The 23,623-nt window shown below is 43.2% G+C and overlaps 1 protein-coding gene across 1 annotated transcript in view; it reads left to right on the top strand.

Moving 5' to 3' along the window:
• Positions 1–23,623, top strand: part of LOC146822848 (cadherin-9-like) — an 860,888-nt gene that overhangs the window by 602,287 nt on the left and 234,978 nt on the right. The window contains exon 5 of the mRNA XM_085607025.1: positions 2,545–2,712. Coding sequence (XP_085463151.1) covers positions 2,545–2,712 — 168 coding nt within the window. The remainder of the gene's footprint in view (positions 1–2,544; positions 2,713–23,623) is intronic.

Raw genomic sequence — 23,623 nt, 5'->3', positions numbered from 1 at the left:
CATTTGTGAGGGGGTCAAAGAAGGACTGTAAAGTACAAAGAAAACATTTATTGATTTTAAAAAAAATCACGGGGTACGCGTACGGTAAGCTTACGGTAAGCGTACGGTAGAAAAAAAAAAAAAAAAAAAATGAAAATCAGATTTAAGTGTTTAGATATTAGGGGGCTCTAAAAAGAGCCGTTGTGTTTATGAAATGATTTTTTAGTGGTACCTACAAGTAAGTACCGATGCAGAGTCTAAGGTTCAAGAGGAAGACTCTGTTCCCTTCATCATTGAAGTGCACACCATCTCCTCTATAAATGTCTTGCATGTCATAACGCAAGTTGTTGTGGTAAATGGCACCCATACCATAGTCACGGAGGAAAGCAGAAACAGATTTGTTGACGTGCTTTCTTGCTTTGTCATCGCACCGCGTGCCCACCGTGCGTGCACGGCACTAACTGCGTAAAGTGGGCGCGCGGTGCGCGAAGCGCACCGCGTGCTCACTGTGCGCGCACGGTGCGCGAAGCGCACCGTGCGCGCACGGAACGAACTGCGTAAAGTAACTTAGCATTTAAAAAACAGTACAAATTCACTGAAAAAACCATAGGTTTCACACACGTTATAGTTAGGAATTAGCATTCAAAAAACCTTGCAAATTCACTGAAAAAACCATAGGTTTCACACATGTTATAGTTAGCGGAAATTTTACTGATAAAAAACCAATGAAATTCCCCCGTTATAGTTAGTGCAGGCAACTATAACTCACGCGACCGCAATCTTCTGCTGATGACATATGTGTCTTTATGAAAAAAAAAGATTTGTAATATATGTATAGCTAAAAATGTATGGAAGAAGACATGGGCAAATTAGTGTCTAAATACAGTATTAGCATCAGCAGAGGATTGCGGTCGCGTGAGTTATAGTTGCCTGCACTAACTATAACGGGGGAATTTCATTGGTTTTTTATCAGTAAAATTTCCGCTAACTATAACATGTGTGAAACCTATGGTTTTTTCAGTGAATATATATATATATATATATACTTCTTAAATGACTTGAATTTGACTTTATAAGTTCTTCTATCTATCTAACAGTATTGTTTATGTTTAGCTGTTTTACACCCCACACGCGATTTCTGTGACACCCTTGCTGCATAGGCATAGCTACCAAAAGTGAGCCAAGTTGCTCCTTACTGAAGTCAGTAAACTTATGCAGGTTCAGATTTTCTGGGATTTGTAGAAGCTGAGTTATAGGTCACTTCAAATCTGTGACCTACCACCAACTCCCCTGGGCCAGTCATTTGATTTTCTAATAACATGAACTCAAAGTGCATTCCTATTTACAATAGACACCAAGGGGCTTATTTATGAGAGCCCTGCGTCACTTTTGCACCACACACATTGGTACATGCCTGACACAGGGCTCTCATAAAGATGTATGAAGTTACACAAAGCCACACTGCATGGCTTTGAGTGGCCTTATAAATTATAAGTAAGGCGATGCTGCGCAAATAACTGCATCGCCTTACTCTGCGGCCTGGAGGCGTGTGTACGTGGGTTTTCCCACGCCACACCCATGAAATTTGATGCTGCTCCAAATCTACAAAGTGATGTACACCTAGGGAAGCACCAAATCTTTGTCTTCCGAGTTGAGGCGTAATGAGGAGAAATATGTTTATTTCTCCTTGTTTTTTCCTCATTCTGCAACACACATAGAAAGAGGAAAACGCCTTGTAGGATTGTTTTTGAGCAGAAAGGTGCCCCTTCCTGCACAGAAACAATCCTGCATGCAACGGAGGCACCCTCGCACCAGGGTACCTACATTGGTGCTAAGCTGCCAAAAAAACGCCAGTGCAGGCAGGAAGCACAGATTACATACGGTACATTCCTGTCCTTTCACTTTGCTGTAGGGCAGCAAGGCACCTTCCTGTGCTGCTCTACGCCTAAATGCCATAAACGAGGTCCCAAGTGACTAGCAAGGAGTAGATTTTGAGGACAAACTTAATTGAAAGGAGAAAAAGAAATTCACAAAAACACTCATAAAAGTGTGCTTCCAGTCGTGTCTTTTGTCTGAATTACATATTGAGACAGTGGATATTGATCACGTCCATTTCATAAGTAAAGCAAATGATGGGCTATGGTCAGTCGATAACACATGGATATGAAGTAGATTGAACACGTCAAGTGAGAGGGGTTTTGCAAACCAGATCCAATATATCAGCGATAGAATCGTGAAATTAAGAAAGCTTTTACTAGTGAACGTCTGCTTGAGCGCCACAGAATACCTTGTCTGAAAATCAGAGGCCTGACTGGCAAGGCTTTGCGCTGCTCGGCTTCTGAAAGGGCACGCGGATTAATATAGCAAATGTACTCTCTAAACACCAATGATAAAACATTGTACTGTGCCTCTTTGGTAATGAGATTCCGTCGTTTCAGGACTGAAAGGCTTATATCAATACACCTTCCTTTCTGCTTGTTCTGGATTTACATCTGTGCCGTATTTCTCACATAAATCCCTATTTAAATTCTGGTATTAAAATATGTTCTTTCCTTCCCTCCACAGGCATAATCAAAACCGCTTTGACCGACATGAGCCGCGAGAACAGGGAAGAGTACCAAGTGGTCATCCAGGCCAAGGACATGGGCGGCCAGATGGGGGGATTATCCGGCACCACGACCGTGAACATCACGCTGACCGACGTCAACGACAACCCGCCTCGGTTCCCCCAGAGTAAGGCCTGTTTAATAGTCCTGCTGCGTGCCAAGCCTCGTTCGAAGCAGTAGCTCGGCCAGACGCCATCTGTGGCACTCTTTCAAAAACACTGAGGTGCGGCAATCCACGTTTACAGACGAATGCTGAGGAAAGGCATACTCCAGCAATTGTGCTCAAACAATGCCTGGATAATTCGCCTGTATTTAGGGAAAATACCCGAAATTTGTATTAATCGCAATTATTGATGATTTGCGTTTTGGCCGTTTGGAAATGAAAGTCAATTTAATTGGCTGGATGGATGTTGTTAAGGTGGCATGATTACTATTTTTCTTTTCGCTATGTATTTTACAGTTCATTGAAGGCCTGGCAGGGAAATGTTTAGCTATCATTTACGGTGGTTTCCATGACAACAGCATGTCGAGATTGACTTCACGATACACTGTTTTGCATCTTTTATTCTGGCAACAACTATTTTCAAATACGTTCATCTGTTTATTGTCTGTAAACTTGATATATGTTTACACACCTTTCAGTGCATAGATGACTTTCAATGCCATTGTGTATCACTCCATAGACACTTTGAAAGCATAGGTATGCCATATCTGAGCACTTGGTGGCTCACTTTCCACACTCAAGTGGCACTGTAAGAAAACTCTGTGCAATAAAGGTTTCCGGCTGGAAGCAGCACAGCGAGACAGAATGTTATTCTTATTTAAAAAGCGACAGAGTTTTATCAAAAACATATTATGAGGGTGTCTCTTGTCCGCTTAAAAAAATCAGTATGGTTTGAAATCAAGGGCGCGCTCTAGCTTTGCATTTCCGTGTGATGTTCGGAGGCTTTTTTATTTATTTATTTATCTGGCATTAAAGAAATGCAACAATACTTGTGCTTCCTTACCAGTGCCTACAACTGCGTTTGAGCCGTTTCTAAGCGCTGTAAACAAGTGTTGTTAACATTGTCCAATGGTGCAACATCAGAAGGGTGAAGGGCTGTGTTTGGCCTGCAAGGATTTAACCTTTTGAATAACTAGTAAAATGGTTTTTCAGATGTGGCAAAGGGCCTTACTTGTAGTTTGGTAGAGACGGTTCTCCCTCAAAGCTTGCCAGATATTCTATCCACCTGTTTTCCAATTCCACTAACAGTAATGCCCTTGCGATGTGGCGTATGGGTCTTCCGCTACGTTTTTGAAGTAGTATCCTTTCTACCAAACTCTAAATAAGGTGCTTTGTTACTCACTGAGCCATCTTTTCATCCACGTGGGTCCATGTCGTAACATGCATGATTTCTTTTATATTCCCACCAAAAAGTGCAGCAGACCTCACGGCCTGAGAGCATTAAGAGGCATGGAAACATGGGTTAGCAAATGTTATTGTTGAATACGTTTGCCTTCATCACGATATCAATTTAGGAGAATAAACTTTGAAGCAAGAACTATCCAGGGAAATAAGCAACATATGTTCTCGCACAGCTAATATACCATGCCTGCGTCTTTATAGAACACTTATTCTTACCAATGTTGACCTTGTTCATGTTTGTGACAACCATGTCAATAGCATCTGGCAGCGGTAATGCCAGTGTTAATGGGAATCCATGATAGTGGGGTACTATAATGTTTTCTCTTGCATCACAGTTAAGGTAAATGTATTTATTCAAAAGAGCCACCTGGTGAACGAGATCACAATAGATCTCCAAGCCCCAGCTAATATCATCACACAAATACAAAAAAATTCCATTCGTTGGTGAATATTATGACTGAAAAATATTTGTTTTGACTCTACACTGGATGGCTCCTTTGAGGTCAAAAGAAACCTTTCCTTAGCAAGAGCATACTGACAATGCTTACTAAAGACTGGCTTACTACATACCTCATTGTAAAAGACACCAATAACAATGTAAGTGATCAAAGTCCTTCTGTAGCTTATAAATAAGCTGAGGGGAGATGTAAAGAAAAGTCACTTTAAAAAACGTCAGACTGGCTAATGTATACCTATTTTTTGCAAACGTTGACCCCAAAGAAATAGTAAGCCCACAAAAATGTAATAGCAAAGCGGTTTTTGTCTACGTTCTTGTTCACAAATATACCACTTCAGCATAGCTAAGTGTGTAAGGCATCTGCTATGGACAGCCGTGTGTGCCCAACAATGCATGGAATAATGAGGGTAAGATATCTCAGCTGTTTAATACACTTACCACAAAGAGCTCTGTATGTAATATCTGTTTGCAGGCGTGAAGATAAATAATGCAACTTAAAGGAGAAAAGTACGTACCACAGGTTTGAATCCTAGTAAAGGAGTTTGAGGATCAGTGCAGTCATCCTCGAAAGTCAAGACATCCAATAGCACTAAAATAGCTCAGCGGGGTATGCACCCTGCAGAAATAGTTACATGTAACCTCTAACGCACAAGTTTGAATCCTGGTTGGTTTCAATTCAATCTTTTTTTCTTTTAATGTTTATGAAATGAGTATTGGTGGATTTAATAGTTATTAATATCTGCTACTAAGTGTCAAAAATAATTCCACTTGCATTGACTGTTGTCAGTCAAATTCTTTATTCGATAAATCAATATCATAAAAGACATTTATACAATAATAAACAATCACAATTAATTTCATAGCTATAAATAAAAACTTAATAAATACAAATGGATAAAAACTTAATATATACAGAATTCATATTTTGTTTGTCATCAACTGTATAGCCCAATCTAGCACAAACATAAATAAGTATAATCTAAAAACCCCTACTATAAAATTATGCATCAAGAAGATCTTTAAAATACAAGAAATATACTAATTGAAACCACTTGGGTCCGGCGGTATAATATCTATTTTTTTCCTAACACGAATAGCAGCAACCAAAAAACTTGCATTGACTGTTATATCAGTGCTAGTTTTTAATGTAAGTGCACACATGAATTGACTTACCTTGCATAATCAAAGACTAGAGATAGATCTACATAATTTACATTTCACAGAGCTTGGGAAGTTAAAAGTTACAATTTTATGTTTATCCTTTGGTCAACTTGGGAAGTGGCATGCAGAGTCTATCATGATGTTCCCTAATGGCCATAATCGTTTTTTTAAGGTGTGTTGATGTCCAGCTGGACTGTCTTTCCTTTCAGACCACAGCTGAAGCGGAGTTCACAACCTGGATAAAAGAGGCTAATGGGTGCTAGTAAATAAAACATTTCCAGTCCTCCATTATCACTCTGAAGGTTGGAGACAGTTACTCTGTGTGGAATAACACACACAAAATGTGCAAGAAAACGGCTACAATTGTCCTAGTACTGGCATACTATTGATTCACCAGGGCCCGCTCAGGAGTTAGTTTCAGCATTAGAATAACTGCTGCAACCAGTAACTAGACAGTTTGCAGACCTTGTGAGCATGCTCTCTCTCAGAATTAGAAGTTCCTAGCCCTCACCTCGGTACCTTATATTTAGCGATCTTACATGGGTGTGAATTAGTACTCATTTTGAAAAATCTCATAAATATAATTACATAATGTGCACCCTGATTTTTTCCATTTTCCATATTGGCTCCTATGGTGGTTTTGTATTTCCTATTATGGAAATAATGATAGGTGTGCTAGAGTGTAGTCCTCTTGCTCTCTAGCACAGTAGCAGTGTATGACAACAAGAATGTGTCTGCGCTCCTTCTGGTTTCCATCGTACATGTCCTATGCAAATAACTGTGTCTGCTACCTTGATTGCCATGACATTCCCTCATTTGGACGTTTAAACAAATGGTAGGCCTGGTAAAGGACCACCTCCCAAACAACAAAGTTTAATATAGCGCAAACTTGACCCAAAGGTATCGGCTATCAAAGCGCTTTACATAGCACCAGTTACGCTACATGAGGACACATTCATTTTTTGTTAGGCACGGGGAGATTAAGTGATTTGCCCAGAATCACAGGATGTTCAGCGTCATTGCTGAGACTCAAACCTGGCTCCCCAGATTCAAGGTCGACCACTCTAGCCGTTAGGCCAACTCCTCTCCCCTTAGGTTGGAATAATTGTTTATGCAGGACAAGAGCACACCCAAACTTTCATTGCATGCACCTCATACATGAATGTTTAAAAAAACTGTAATCCACCATGCCTGTTAGAAAAAGTCTAATTAATGCAGGGTCCTATTGCCTCTAGCAATTAAGAAAATAGTTTTCACTGATTACCATTGCCACCTGTGGAGATGCATTGGTTTTTGTTTTCCAGCAGATTTCAAGCACAAAGAACATAGTCAATGCTCGGTGGTGGCCGGTAAGTTTAGGAAGGAGAGGGGGGCCAGGACATACGCGCACACATACACATACACACTCACAGCCATGTATTCACATGGGCGCACACACACAAACACATCTATTTACAACACTCATTACCAAACATTCATACATACACGCAGGCACGCACCAAACATTAATTAAAAAAAAAAAAACACACACACATACCTCCAGCTCTGCTTCGGATATCCCAGGAGGCTTGGGACGGCTGCCTCATGTCAGCCAATAAGGGAAGGCAGCAGTCCCAACGTCATCACAGAGTAGGATGGGGTCAGTGTGACTGCAGACCCCACCACAGTCTGTAATGAAGTGTCACTGATTGACACTCGACCCTGGGCACTTCAGGGCTTAAAACGGAAGCACACAGGTGCAAAGCAATCAGTGACGCTACCCGTTGTCACTGAAGGGAGGGCCTCAGGGACCTTTGCTGAGCTGAGGAGGTCACGCCCACAGGAGATGTGACTTCCTCAGCCCAGCAAAGTTCAGCTCAGGCAGCGAGGAGCCTGTGCTTTAGCGCATGTCAGGCTCCTGGCTGCCTGACCTGAAAATGAACAGTGTCCGTTAGGCTGACCTTTGATCAGCCTGACAGACACAGTTTGTGAGGGGCAATAGGTGGGGGGTGTTACCCCTCAGCCGCAATGAACCTGCCGCAGCTGTCTATGTTAGTCCATGCCACACATGCTAGAGGTATGTACCGTAAGAGAGAACCAGAAAAGTTTCAGGTAGCAAACAGTGTGCAATTCCTCAAGCTTGAGGATGTCTATCCTCTATTGTTGGCAGTCTAATGATTGTATTAGAAGTTTTATAGAATAAAAATGAGAGAATTATCCAGAAATGCTATAGTTTTGAAGACCTTACATTTCAGAAATGTTATTCAGGTTTGAGACATGTTGCTTAGCTGTGACACAAATGAAAATACTTGTGCCCAGATTCCTAATCTCACATCTGTGAGAGGAAGCTTAATGTGCATTAGGTTCCTGTTATACCTGTCATTTTTGGAGCAGTATTCCCCCAAACATATTGCCTACAACCCTCCTGTTTGCTTAATTCGTTTTTTAGGAAGCGTTGGTATACCCTCATATGCATCAATATGTGTGGAGACGTATAACAAAAATATTGTGCCACCCTAGAATGGTCATAAAAACATGTAGAAATGTTTGTACATTGCACGCTTTATAGCATTCAATAATCATCTTTATAAGTATCTGATGACACATCCAAAAATATTAACAAGCAATACACCAATGTTTTAATTAGGCGCTCATAGTCCTTTTTTTAGTAACATGACATACCTCTTGTAGAAAATAACATTCTTGGCATTCAGTCACAGCCAGCATGACTTGTGGGTGGGGGAGGCGGAGGCGGGTAATAGCGCGGGGAGGGGGTCACAAAAGCATGGGGGGGTTAATTTAAAAAAAAAAATTAAAAGTTACCTCCGGTCCCACGTCGTGTCTCCTCTCTCTGCTCCTCACAAGAAGCAGGCAGCCTCCCTTTCCTCACCTAAGCCAATCACAACTCTGCAATGGCAGCGTTGTGATTGGCTGGGACGCCGACCGCACAGGCGTCTATAGGGAGGCCGTTTTCTCCATGCAGACTGCATGCAGCCTACATGGAGAAAACGGGAGAGTGCCTATGACTGGTTTGGTCGGCCGTGGGGCCAACCAAACAGTCAGCGCCCACAACAGTGGGCAAGCCACTCCTCCCCTGCCTGGTGCAGGACCACCCACCTGCCCGCTCCCAAGCAAACTGTGCCTTCTGCTTTCTCGCAAAACATAAAATGGTACTCATAATATCATTTTATGTTTCTGCTTCTCGCACTGCCAGAAAGCAATGGGGCGACGCTCCTCCGCCAACGTGGAGAAGCTGCCCCTGTTGCCATTTAATCTGAGCTCCATTTTGAAGAGTCGGTCTACCCTTGCATTCATATATATGTGTGGGAACAACTCACAACAATAGTGCACCATCTTAAAATTGTCATTAATTCATAAACAAACATTTATACAAAATGTCAATTGGTTTTTACGGTGATATTCATCCAAATCCAAATATGGGATATCCCTGCAATAAACGACTTCATTTATATATGTTTGGCACCGTAGAAAGAAAGCCTGACAGGCAATTTATACACAAGTGGGCTAAATGTTCGCAAATAAGAGGGGTGTCATGAGTCAACGTAATACCAAACATTCAGGATATTGTCAAAATAGTCCTGAAAGGACAAAGCTTGTTGTTTATGGTCAACCCTTTGTGGTAGACTATCTTGGGTTTATTAGACACAAATCCTAGTAGCATTACCAATTCTTTAAGTATATGCCAGTATTTCCAGCAAATAATGAAGATTTGGCCACTTTGTGCATTGCATTGAGCTATACACGTGAGTACTAGCGGAGGGCACAGCTTTACATCTATTTTTATATGATCACTTTGTCTAAGGTGCAAACAGATAACTCAGAATTTCTCTGAATTAGTGTATATGCTATTAGACAGCACAGCTTAGAAACACTGAGCGGTGGTTGCCTCTCTCTGTGTCAAAGCTGTGTTGCCTTCAGAATTAACTAACTCAGAAAAATTCTGAGTTAAATTTATATGCAATAAAAAGTGCAAAAACATAAAAAACAGATGCACAGCTGTGCCCATCACAAACGCACCTGTTCATATTATGCCCCAAAGCATGGAAACACATAGCAATAATAGCCTTTTAGTGTCTTCATGTTGTGCTATCTGCTTTTCCTACATTATCTAGCAGATTTTCTGAGTTTATGTATGTGCTGTTGGTAGCACAGTTTCGAAAAAAAGAAGAATGAAATCATCTGCCTCTCTGCAGTGCTCAGAACAGGATTAGGATATGAAACCTAGAAATTAGCTTTGTAAATTCATATATGCACAAAAACAATTTTTATGTGCCAATCTATGCAAGGGTAGTTCTTAAAAACGGCATCGTGAAATGCGCCACTAATTTTGTGCACAGTTTACAAACATTTTGCTATGCATGAAAAATGAGTAATAATGGGGCTCTTTCTTTTAATTTTTGTATACATTAAAAACTCTTTTTTTATCATTTGCATCTCACATTTGAACATACACAAAATGTACCTACTTATTAATCATTATTTAATCAATGCCATCTCTAATTTAGAAAGCTAAAATACTCAGGGCCACTTTTACCAAATTGGGTGAGAGGGGAACTGCCCAGACCACATAAGCATTTTTGTGTGTAAAAGGCAGCTTTATTGAAACAGGTGCACATTACATCGACAACCCGTGGCCTTTCCTGAACAAAACTAAAACCTCGCTATACAACATTTTACCTTTCACCAGCAACCCCCACCCTTAAACGTCCCACCCCCTTACAAATCTAAGTCCTCCCATGCTGCACTTTGCAAAATGACCTTCAAATCCCCTTACCACTTAATAACATCTAACTGCCTTAACTGTCTACAACATAACTTTAACCTCCTGCCTAAACCTTGTGTGTCCTTAGTAACACCACCCCATTTGACCTAATTCGCTACATGACAATAACAGTAACTTCTCAAAAATCAAGGCAAATTATTTGCCGGCCACATTGCAACTGTTTCAGCAACAACAATTAACAGAAACCCATCCCTTGTACACCTGTGCCAACAAACCAACCCCAGGCGGGAAAAGAAACCCTTGAAACCAAACTAAGATTTCGGAGGTAATGGGGGAAACACATTCCTCCCTGGCCTAGCCCATCCGCCCCCCTCTCACATTGCTGCTTAAGAATTCCTGCCATGCTTGGGTGTATTAACACCTTGTGGACTCTTCCTTCAGTTGGAACATTCTCCAGCTCCTACGGCCAACAATACTGCCGACACTGACGTCTCGGCCCCATCCGCCTATATGGCCATCCCAAGGAACCTCTCCCACAAAGCATCCACTATGTCATTGTCAACTCCACGTACATGTTCCTCCCTGAAAAAAATGCCATTCCTCAAACAGCTCAAAACAAAAACTCGCAACAGCTTCAATACCTCTGCATCTCTGACTGACTGTCTCTTAATAATGTGTACAACTGCCATGTTGTTCACCCTGAAATGAACCTTCTGGTACTCCAACTCTTCCCCCACAGTCTCAAGCCATTACCAGCAGAATGAACATGAGCAACGCAATTCTTTGGCCTCCTTCTTTCCAATGGTCAGGCCACCTACCCTGCCAGTACAAGCCAAAGCCTATGCTACCTGCAGCAAAGGAATAGATTTGCACATCCGACTTGCACTCCTGGGGGACTACTATCGTGACACCATTGAAGTCTTCCAAAAAGAGTCACCAAATGCTCAAATCCTCCCTTGAACCTGCTGACAGTTGCACATGATGATGGGGTAGAGACAGTCCTGACAGAGACAAATCCAGTCACCTACAAAAGGTTCAGTCTGCCCTAACCACCCTGCATTCAAAATTCAAATGGTCCAATTGCCCTGTATCTCACAAGCCGTCACTTTCTCTTTAGCCAGCATGGCGTCCAGCAAAATGTGAATGGCCACTTTCTTGTCCAAAAGTAAGCGTGCTTCCATAGCCACCAAATCAAGTTTGATACCTTTAAATGACAGGACTTTACCAGGGTGCATGGCCTTTTCAAGGGCCAATGGCACCCCTATGTCTCTAATGAGCTCCTGGAACCTTACCAACTGATGCTGGCAGTCTGCAGAGCCAGGTCAACCAACAAAGAAGAAATCACCTAGGTAATGTGTCACTGATTTGTTCCCCCATGCATTTTGTACATTTGTAAGAATGAGCTAAAGTATTCAAACATTGCGCGTGAGATTAAAATCCCATAGGCAGAGTCTTGTCTACATACCAAAGGCCTTCAAATTGTATGCCCAACAACTGGAAATCCTCTGGGTTAACCTACAACAGCCTAAAAGTCGATTTGATATTGCTCTTGGCCATGTCTTTCCTCCATCCAATCTGCACCATCAGGACTATTGCAATGTCCACAGAGGAATAAGAGACAGATGCACTCTCTTATGCTATGAAATTGTTCACTGAGTTCCTCTCTGGCTATGATAGATGTTGTATCAGTCTAAACTGGCCTTTCTCTTTCTTGAGCACCACTCTAATGGGTGACAGGATCACTAAGTCATGAAACAGTCCCACCATCCATCCTTCCATGGCCCACTATTGCTGTCTGGGGCCTACATATCCCAGTCTGAACCCCCAATGAAAACTTTCTCTGAGCTACTAAGCGTCTTCTCTCTTATCGTGGTAGCCAGAAATCCAATCTGCAGAGGTTAATGGCCATACAAGCCCTTTCCCACAGTCCCGTAATTGCCTCTTCCCCCTAGTGTTGAGCATTGAGTTGTGCACCCTGTTGTTGTGAACAGTGCCCTCCAGGCTGGCCCTACTGACCACTGGTTGCTCCATAGGATGATGCGACCCAGAGAGGATGCCACCCAGAACATTAGGAGCATTAATGCCTGAATTTAAAGAACTCCCTGGTGCATAGCTCTTGTAGTCCAAGCATGCCCTGAGAACTCATCCCTGCACTTTACTTACAGTCCCCACCGCTCCTGGATTGGGGTGTCCCTGAAAAGGGCGGTAAAATATCAGGAGACTGCTCACCGTACTTTCTACCAAAGGTCTGAGTCAATTTCACCCCAATTAGCTTCCAAGTCAAGGGCCAGATGAGCTCTGAACGCTTCATTGTATTGAGACTAGGCGTAGCCCCTGTAGGTGATATGCGCCTTCCTTATTACGTCCATATATTTAAAGAGTGCTTCGCTCCTCTATGGAAATTTCTTGCAATACACACTTGCGAAAATTAAAAAGGCTGCAGACAAGTTTTCAATTGTTATCGGCACTTTCTGCCTTTTCAGCAATTCATATTCCTCCTCTTAGAGCCCTCTTTCGCCCAAAGCTCCTGGTGTAGGAGCTTGAACATCTCAACATATTTATCAGTCCATATCCTCTCCTTGGTGGACAGCATCAAATGTGAACCTAGCAACTTCATTACCCCTATATAGGGCAATTTCTTAATTTCCAAGTCCTTGCTTACCAACCCAACCTCTTTCTGTGCCTCTGCTGTCTCTTGATATAGACTCTCCCCGTCCCCGCTGGTCCCAGCAGCCTGGTCCCCTGTCGGGGCCCCCAGGTGGAAGTTGCCTCACCCTGCCCTTTACATACTGCTGTCCCCATATCACCCCTGCTCCTATTGTCCTGTAGCTGAACCTCAGTACAAACCCCTGATCCTGTCCATACAAACCTTGATACAACCTTTCTCAACCACTGCTGAGATCCCCCCAGCGTTTACCCTAATGGAAACCATTATGGTTATGCCCTGGTGGCCACCAACTGCCTTTCCTGTCATCAAGGCCAGTGTACGCTCCATAGCTAGCTGCCTAACCAGTGGTAGAGGTCCTCTACTGTCACCATTCGCACCCTGTGTCCATCTCAGTAAGTGTGCCTCCTGGGACCCGGGCAAATTGTGCAAAAAATTAAGCGCAACCTCATTAGCTGCACCCCCCCATCCCCACAGCACCGTTCTGCCACCGCCTGTGGTCCTCCTCAACAGGAGCATCATCATCCACCAATTCACCTTCCTTCAGACTGATTTCATCATAGTGCAACCGAGTATCTTCCCCTCCATATCATAAACGGCATGCTGCGTATCATCCTGTGTGTACCAGGTCATATCAACCTCTGGCTATGGTTCTTCTGTGTCCAACATGGGCCACCAGGAGGCTGCCATACACCCTCCCTGCCTTATCTCTTCATCCTGTTGACAAACTCTGACCACTGATGGTCTAGTGGCCGTACAGCGCTCTTCTGAGTGATATTCCGCAGAGGCCACACCAGACCTTCTTTTGACTGCGGATGACAGCTCCTATTATGCCTTCTGTCTGGCTGCGCGGTGCCCTGCCTTCACTTCACCTCGTATGTAGGGGCCTCACCTAGCCCACCAGAGTCTGCATGTCCACTGCCTTGTTGCACCTGCAAAAGAAAGGGGGGGGTTCCGGAGTGCTGGTGTCCAGACATTCTTCTTCCCTCCCCCTTTCTAACTAAGGTACACAACACCACCTGCCAGTACCTCGCCCTACCCCCACTCGTGAATGCCAGCTGCCTGAGTACCTCAGTCCACACAAACCACCCACGGCCCACTCCACGCTTTGTCCTTGTGAACCAGTGTACGCCCCAATGTGAAGGGGCCATACCCCTGTCTTTCCCAGCCTATGAAAACACCCTGAGTAGCATCTTTCCCATCAATCCTAGTGTGGACCCCGGTCCTTCACTCTCCGGGGCCTCTCGGCCATCCCCATCTACACCCTCAACGTCCTTGTCACTCCATACTAATGATGTCAGCAAGACCAACATCTGACCCACCCTGGCTTACCCCACTGCAAGGTCCCTGCCTGCCTGGTCCCCCATCATGGGAGCATGTTTGGGGGACTACCCAATCGGTGTCTATGGACCACCTGGCTTGTAGTCCCTGTGGGGCCCTTTGCAGGCAGGCAGGCACCCAGGCCCAAAGACACCTTATTCAATTGTGGGTTGTGGAGGGCGTCCCTCCCTAGGATTCATCCCCCATGTCATCCCCTACATGCCCCTGCAATGGACCCCCGGAGCCCTCCCGCCCTGGCCCAGCACCTCACACCCTCCCTCCACCCTTGCCTTTGCCACCTCCTGTCCCCAAATTCCCTTCAGGGCCCGAGTTAGAATGCCATGTAGGCCATGGGGAGAAACCTTATTTCGAGTGCCAGGGCCCTCTCCTATCAGTGAGGCAGACAGCCGGAGGATGTCTTGCATGTGCTCCGAACAGATTTTGTTTTTTCTGCCCCCAGGGCCATAGGACCTACTCCTATGAGGGCCTCACTTACTGTGCCTTGTGCCCCCTCCCCAATACCGACTTCCACTGAAGCCGTGCTCGTGGCCGCACTCACCCCTTTGTACTTGAGGGCGCTGCTCGCTCGCAGAAGACCATGCCCCTAAACCTCCTGCAAACTGTAGCATGGGGGTTTCTCCCCACACCCGCTGTAGAGTGCATCCCTCTCTGGTGCCCGGGGGCACCTACCGAACCTCAAAGCGGCCCCTTTTCCTCACCTGATATCCCCTGATACCGTTCTCGGTCCTACGTGCCAGGAAACACACGAGTACCACTACGGCAATCCGCTCAGATGCAGGCGGTTTGGCCGCTTCACAGGCCTTGCTTTGGGGGCCAAGAGGTCCACTTTGCCGGCTTCTTGGAGAAGTCGTAGGGCCTCCACTACCCTCCCACCTGTTATTACGCCAACTAAGATGCTTTTTGCCTGGACCATCAGTCGCTATATAACCTGGTCCTAAAAGGATGGGTGAAACCTAAAACGTTTACCACAAAAGAGCTGCTCCTAGTGTGATAACCCAAACGAGTTACAAGAACGTCGTGAGTGTGGGCATCTCACAAAAAGTTGCGGACTGGTCTCACACACCACCTGGTGTCATGCTTCATCATTGACCAGTCCTCGCCCTCCAAAACCTTCGTTTGATGGAGGGCGGGCATACACTTGACGACAAGGATGCACTTCTAAGTGATTAAGTGGGGGCCCGTGACTATGTGAGTGAAGTTAAAAATCATTATAGTAGTCATTAGCGTTTTTAATGTAGAATGAAAACTATATGATATTAAAATTAAAGTGTGACGGTGATTGGGATGGTTATTGTTCCCAACCGTCTAATGGACGGTCGACATGTTTCTGCCTAAGTGGCCCAAGTGGGTCCATGGCATTCATCAGGACCTAGAAGTAAAGAAAGGGGGCTCCGTTCTTACCAGTTTTGGTAAGATATTACCACTGCGGGAGTGTGGCGGTGGTCACACTTCACCGTTTTGAGCTGCTTCCAATAGTGAAGCCCTAGTTAAATGGACAACTTGTCCCATGGGGGAAGGGGCGGGGGGAACCACAGTTGTGTCTCCTTGTAACTTGTGATCAATGCGTCCCGAAACCTAAACGTCCGCTCCCGGTCCTCCCGAATGTAACTCGTTTGGGTTATCACACTAGGAGCAGCTCTTTTGTGGTAGCTCCTAGAACCCCACGCCTCGTGTTCCCTCCTCCACACATCCAGTGGAGTTTTCTTGTGATTTGAAACCTAAAACGGCCACAATTTATACCCTGGGGCTTCCAAATTGGTGGTAGCCCAAAAATAACCCAACAGTCGCCTGCACTGTTCCATTCCCCAATAATCCCCAGAACGGGGGTACCTCACAAGACCCGCTGCCCCTCCAAAACCCATCATCGCACAATGCGGCACAGCAGCCAAAATTGCTGCACTGCGTTGCGCTAGAAGAAGAGAGCAGTAGAGCACCATATCCAACTCTCTCCTCACTGCTCCCTAGCGCCGGCAGAGAAATTTGCTGCCGAGCGCCACACATGTGCACGCCTTTTGTGTTATGGTGCAAGGGTGTGTGCTTGAGTCTAGCATAGGTCTTGTACTGGAAGGGCAGCCTTCCAGTCAAAATACCATGCCTAGACTACATTGAAAACGTTTACTACATGGTATGTGTGCTCTACAGTACAGCACACATGCAAAGTTGCAAAAAAATGAAAACATTTCTCCTTATGACCTCTGATTTCAAACTACTTTTTTTTACACAAAACCCTGTCTCAAACTTTGGTAAATAGGGTTTTACATCAAGAGCCATGGTTGGTTGCTTGGTAACGCCCATGTACCCCTCATGGATCGCCCCCCCCCCCCACTTTGCCGGCTTTTTGGAGAAGTCGTAGTGCCTCCACTACACTGCCACCCGCCATTACACCAACGAAGAAGCTTTTCGCCTGTACCATCAGCAGCCATGTCACCTGGTACTAAAAGAATGGGTGAAAACTAAAACGGCCACAATTTATACCCTGGGGCTGCCAGATAGGTGTTAGTCCAAAAATAACCCAACAGTCGTCTGCACTGTTCCATTCCCCCAATAATTCCCAGAGTGGGGGGAACCTTGCAAGGTCAGATGCCCCTCCAAAACCCATCATCGTGCAATGCGCCACAGCAGGCAAAAAAGCTGCACTGCATAGCGTTAGAAGGCGAGAGCAGGAGAGCGCCGTATCCGACTCTCTCCTCCCAGCTCCCTAGCGCCGGCACAGAATTTTGCTCTACAGTACAGCACACATTCAAAGTCAGAAAAAAATGAAAATATTTCTCCTTATAACCTCTGATTTCAAACTGCATTTTTTTAAACGCGAAACCCTGTCTCAAACTTTAGTAAATAGGGCTTTACATCAAGAACCATGGTTGGGTGCTTGGTAACGCCCATGTACCACTCATGGATCGCCCCCCTTGGCACTAAGTAACACAAACCAACACTAGACACTGCTTTATGTTACTTTTAGGCAACTTTCCAGTGCAAAACAAGTTTTTACGCTGGAAGGTAAATATCCCCCACAAAAAAACTAGCTGGTAAACCAGCACAAAATCTTAGTAAATCAACGCCTGAGTCGCTTATGTCTTTAACCCTTTTATCTCCCTCTCCAAAACTTTTTTTCTTGAAATGGCCCTGGATCTTTTTTAACACATCAGTGCCAGTGCAATGACAACATAAGTGTCTCAAATTGGTGCACAAGTTTGACTTGGAATTTACTTAAGTTTTGTGCAATGGCAAAGTAGCCATAATGTAACGCAAATTAATACCATGAGTTGTTTTGCGCTACTTTGAATCAAGGGGGCCACCCATGAGTGCAACCAGGGCACGAGTTGGGGTTACACAGGGGTGGCCGGCGTCCACCCACTTTTTTTACAGGGTGAACGTTGTCCACATGTAAAGAATTTGGGCCCCACTGAATAATGTGCTGAACTCGTCCCGGTGGACTTTCCATACACAAGGGACACTTTCAGCAGCACCTACACGTTGTCTGCTTTCCATCTGCAATAAGCAACAAAGTGCAGGTGGAGATGGAGCTTTCTTATTCAAGACTCCTGCTGGGCCTATAACAAAGGCCCAATTTGAGGGGTCACCAGGCCTCCTTTTGTTTGAGTCTCTTGGCTGGGAGCAGTCAGGAGCCTCACACCAGATGCAAATGAAGCACAGGGGGAACAGAGGCTCACACCTTGTTTGCACGTCACACATACTTAAGAGAGGCAGCTTTTCACTTTGTTCAGTCCTTGTTTAGGAGATATGCATACACTGTAAGAATATCAGATGTGTTGGTCTTTCCCAGTATTTACACAAAGCATTTATACAGAGCTTACTTCCCCTGAGGAGGCGTTGAAATAATTTAAGTACCACTATTTTTTCTTGTATAACCCTACTCATTCCAATGCAGGGTGTCAGAGCACTTACATCAACACGTGCATATTACATGTACAATACATTATACAAGTTTGTAAATTAATGTACAGGATGTAATACATAAAACTGGGGGATTGCAAGGTGTAGAAGTCACATATCATCTTCCATAGCTCACTGTGCTATTATTCTCGCAATGCGGTCAAACTTACACATGTTAGACCTGCTAAACATATGTGTGAGGGCTTTTGATCTGATGTCACTTCTTGTGATGCCACTTCATGTAAAGTCGTGGCTTGTGATGCCACTTTCTATGATGTCAATTCCTGTGATGCCATGTGCGGCACGAAGTCGTGCGGCGTGATGTCATGCGCCGTGATGTTGCGCGACAATGTTTCTCTATAGGTGACATAGATTATGGAATGAAACAGTTCTTGTGTAGTCATCTTTAGTAAAGACCTCCTGACTTTTTAAAGTAACCCAAATTATTGCCACTTTGCCAATTTTTTGTTAAGTTTTACTTGCGCTCTTTTAATGCCTTGAGTCAGCTGAGTACACAGAATAGATGTTACCCATCACCTAAGTACAGTATGAGTATTAAAATACCTACAAAAGAGGCAGCACAGGGTGGTCAGGATTTCAGCACACAGATGGAAGAGAAGGAACACATAAGTGGTAAAAACACAATATTGAAAGAAAGGAGACACATTTGTGAAGAAGAAAAGGACATTTGCTAATATTGAGTGACATCAAAGATTTGAACAGACACCTTGTGCGAAAACAAGAAACATCCTCATGGACAAAACCGTTCTTTACGATGCTTCAGTATCTTCTGTTGTTACTAGAGGTAACTCATACTCTCCCTTTCAGAAAATGACCCAGTAACCAAGACCAACGTAAACAGCTGCATGACACTGTGCCATGTGGATGAGATCCAGCTGCCTCAAGCTCAACATGGACAAACCCGAAATGGTGATTTTCAGAAGTGAAACCTCCCTGTGGGGCTCTACCTGGTGGTGGGCTGACCTCAGACCTGCCTCAACCCCTTCCACACACACCAGAAACCTGGGACTGATCCTGGATGAAAAGCTGGAGAAGACAGTGCAGATCAACACAGTTACCTCCACCTGCTTTCACCTGCTGAAGATGATGCAAAAAATCTTCAAGTGGCTACCGGGCAACACCAGGAAATCTGTCACACGAGCCCTCATGACAAGAAGACTGGACTATGACAATGCACTGTAAGTGGTAATGAACAACCACCTCCTGAATAGACTCCAAACCAACCAGAATGCAGCAGTAAGACACTTAAAAAACCTTCCTGGACATACTTACACTATTCCACACCACAAAGAACTCCACTGGCTCTCTTTACACAAACACACTCAGTTCAAACTCCTCAATCGGTTCACTGAAAGAATATCGACTTCAATAAATATATATGAAAAAAATATCGAGGTAAAAATATAGAATACAAAAATATTGAATCTCTACACTTATACAGGTAAGTTACGAAAAAATCGGAAAAATATTGATGTAAAAAATATAGCTGTACAAAATATCTATTTTTTGTATATATAAATTACAAAAATAAATATTAAATATATTAAATAATATAATTGATTAAAAAAATTAATTGGATTTAATATACATTTTAACAAATATAACAAATAAACTTAATTTAAAAAAAGTTAAACACACATACATAATATTGAATATATATATATATATATATATATATTTACTTTAAAACAATAAATAAACTATGAAGTTTAATTTATTTTATAGAAAATTAGCAAATATATATCTATATATATGGATATATTTATATATATATCTATATCTATATATATATATATATATATATATATATATATATATATTAACGCTCCATGACTCCTTCAGGTTTCCAGGAAAGAATCGAGCACTCACGGGTAAGTAGTACGGCAGCTTCGTTTATTTCAAAGGAGTAAACAACAGACGCGTTTCGGAGCTAGTCCTTCCTCAGTGTTGTTACTAAGTTCATTACAAGCTACATCTTATATACATCGTTCAAAATTAAACATAGAGGAGGTCACAGGGAACAGCGGTCCCGGGTATTTGGGCGCCATCTTTAAAGGGTCAAAAAATAATGGTTCGGATACTAACATATATGGATATATGATCAGGAATTGGCCGTGAAATTTAAACCATTAATGTTTTTCGAAATACATGAAACATTTCATCAATACAAATGTAAAAATTAAAAATTAAATTTATCACATTGGATAAGTTTCACAGCACAGTCAATTAATTATAAAGCCGTGGATCGGCAGTCCGCCTGTATCAGGCAGTTTGTGACCCCGTAATAGGTGCCAGACAAAACTGTACATTTGACCATAATTATGCAGTTGTCAATATTTCGCCGTGTATCGGCACTACTGACTAATAAGTCAAATGATAAAGAACAGTCAATTTAGAAAAAGGAGGAATGGTGCAGGGAAAGAAAAAAGGTAAGGGAAAAACAGGAACAGAAGACAAAAGATGTGACACATATTTTTCGAGAGTCAATGCTAGACAGCATATTCAGATAATACACATTGGGTCACAATCAAAATTACAGTTAATGATTAATAGGTCAAGTATTTCTGAGTGGCAATGACTCCTGGAGTATCTATTATCTAGGTCCCTAGATGTACAATCAGTTCTTCTCCTGAGTTTAACCCATATGGGGTCTTGGTTTGGAGATCAATTATATACCTAGACTCCAGTCGCCTTAATCTTGCTACTCTGTCTCCTCCTCTGGCATGTGCCAAGACACAATCAATCGCAAAAAACTGCAGCAGATCCCTGTTGCTGTTATGTTTTATAGCGAAGTGTCTCGCTACGGGATAGGTGAGATCTTTTTTCGCTATCGCCCGCATGTGTTCCAGAATTCTGAATTTAACATTGTTCACTGTACTTCCCACATACATGAGCCCGCATGGGCATTTTAGACAATATACCACGTATGGTGTTTGGCAAGTCAGAAATTTCGAGATGACTCTTTCTTTAGGCAAGCCCTTAACATCGTAGTGAAATACTCTTTTGCTAAAGGCGCAGGCTTTACACTTCCCACAGGGAAAAAAGCCCTTCATTTCTTTTAAAGTGCCCTGTTTGCGGGGAATGGGGTCTAGATGGCTATGTACCAGGTTATCTTTCAGCGATCGAGCTTTTCTGTATGTGATTTGGGGAGTTATTGAGACATCAGACCCAATAATAGGGTCAGTTTTTAGTACATGCCAGTGTTTTCTGAGGATAGATCTCAACCTCAATGTGTCACTGGAGTAAGTTGTGATAAGCCTAAATTGGCCCTCCGTAACTTTCTCCGATTGTTTGGTTTGCAAAGTTTGTTCCCTGGGTATTTTTCTGACTCGTTCAAGAGTGTTCTCTAGGAGATTCATATTATAACCTCTCATCTCGAATCGTTTGAGGCTGCTCTCTGCTGCTCTTTCAAAATCACACTTTCTTGAACAATTTCTTTTTAATCTGAGGAGCTCGCCATACGGAATGCTATTTTTCAATTTTTCAGGATGAGCGCTAGAGGCATGAAGGATACTGTTCCCTGCTGTGGGTTTACGATAAAGGTCAGTTGTTAATTTCCCTGATTTTACTTCTACCTTCAAATCAAGATAGTTTACTGCCACTAAACTAATCTCCCCTGAAAAGTGTAGATTCACAGTATTTTCATTAAGGTGTTGAATGAAATCTTTTGCTTTACCCGTGGAACCTCTCCAGATTATAAAAAGGTCATCGATATATCGATGCCAAGATACAATCTCCTTTGTCCAATCTGAATTTTCAGCGCTCCAGACCACCTGCTCCTCCCACCAGCCTACGAACAGATTCGCATAGCTGGGAGCGAAGCAGGTGCCCATCGCGGTTCCGGAAATCTGTCTAAAGTATTCTCCTTGGAAGAGAAAAATATTATTGTAAAGACAGAATTCAATAAGTACCAATAGCATTTTGTTATGGGTTGCAAATTTTAGAGCTCTCTTCCTGAGAAAGTGTTCAATGGCTTTTAGTCCTTGGTTATGATTGATGCATGTATAAAGACTAGTGATGTCTAATACAATCATACAGAACGATGAGTCCCATTCAATTTTTTCAAGTTGGTGGATGAAATCAGTCGTGTCTTTTATATAAGATGGCAGTCTCAATACAAATTCGAAAAGAAAGTGATCTAAAAACCTGGACAGGTTTTCCGTTAGGCTTCCCATGGACGAGACGATTGGTCTTCCTGGTGGTAGTGTTGCGTTCTTGTGGATTTTGGGTAAATGGTAAAAAGTGGGCGTTACAGGGTTTGTTGTTCTCAAGAACAGATACTCTTCCAAATCCAACATTGTTGTGTCGTGCCATTTCTTAATGATAGAATGCAATTTCTTGATACTCTCTAGGTAGTTTTCCTTCGTGGTTAATTCATAACAATTAGCATCTTGTAATTGTCGTAAGGCTTCATTTACGTACTGGTCACGAGGTATTAAAACGATGTTGCCCCCTTTGTCTGAGGGTTTAATAATCATGGTGGTATCCTCTTGTAGATTTTTTACAGCTTCTTTCTGTGTAAGAGTCAAATTCTGTTCAGTTTTGCGATTACCTGCTCTCGCTCTTAATTTGATTAGGTCTTTAATTACCCCTTCAGAGAAAACATCAATGGCGTCCATTGGCATTTGGGGTAAAAATTGGGAAGGTTGTTTGAGGCCACTCGTTGGTGCTTCTTGTGTCACATTGCTTGCTTCAATCCTTTGCGTTGAAGTCATATATATGGGTGTTTCTTCTAAGGTTCCCTCTTTCCTTAGATTTTCTAACACTTCCAAGGTAGTTAGGTCGTTTACCGTCAGTAGATCAGTGTCTTTATGTTGGGTTTTTAGGAATCTGGCTTCCTGTTTTGTCGGTTTTAACTTGAAGAATTTGTGTAATTTCAACTTACGCACTAGTTTAAAGATATCAATCCTGGTTTGCGTATATTCCAAACGGGTTCGTGGACAGAAAGAGAGTCCTAGTTTCAGAACTGTTTCTTCTGTCCGAGTCAAGATTCTAGAAGTTAAGTTGATGATCGTTAGTTGGTCAGTTTCTTCTACCATCGTCCTCCCCTTTTGGCTCGTGTTGTACGAGGGGTTTGATTCCTGGTTTTTCCTCTTCCAGCCGCCCCTTCTGGTTTGTTTTCTTTTTCGGGGGGCTTGCTTTTGCCTCCTCTTAGCCACGTCTGGCGTATGATATTGAACTCCAATTGAAAAGGAGTAGTATGTTCACCAGAGGAGCCGGCTGTTTCATCCTCGGAGAACTCATTTTCGGTAACATCCGATTCTGAGGTTACCACTTGGACTGTCGTTTCCGGAGGCATGGTTTTCCTTTTTTGAACTTCTTTTCTGGATTGATCGAATTTCTTTGCGAAAGTTAACACTCTTCCTGAGGC

Source organism: Triturus cristatus, chromosome 5_2 (genome assembly GCF_964204655.1).
Source record: "Triturus cristatus chromosome 5_2, aTriCri1.1, whole genome shotgun sequence".
Lineage (NCBI taxonomy): Eukaryota > Metazoa > Chordata > Amphibia > Caudata > Salamandridae > Triturus > Triturus cristatus.
The sequence above is the reverse complement of the archived record's forward strand: the minus strand, read 5'-3'. Positions and strand labels throughout refer to the sequence as shown.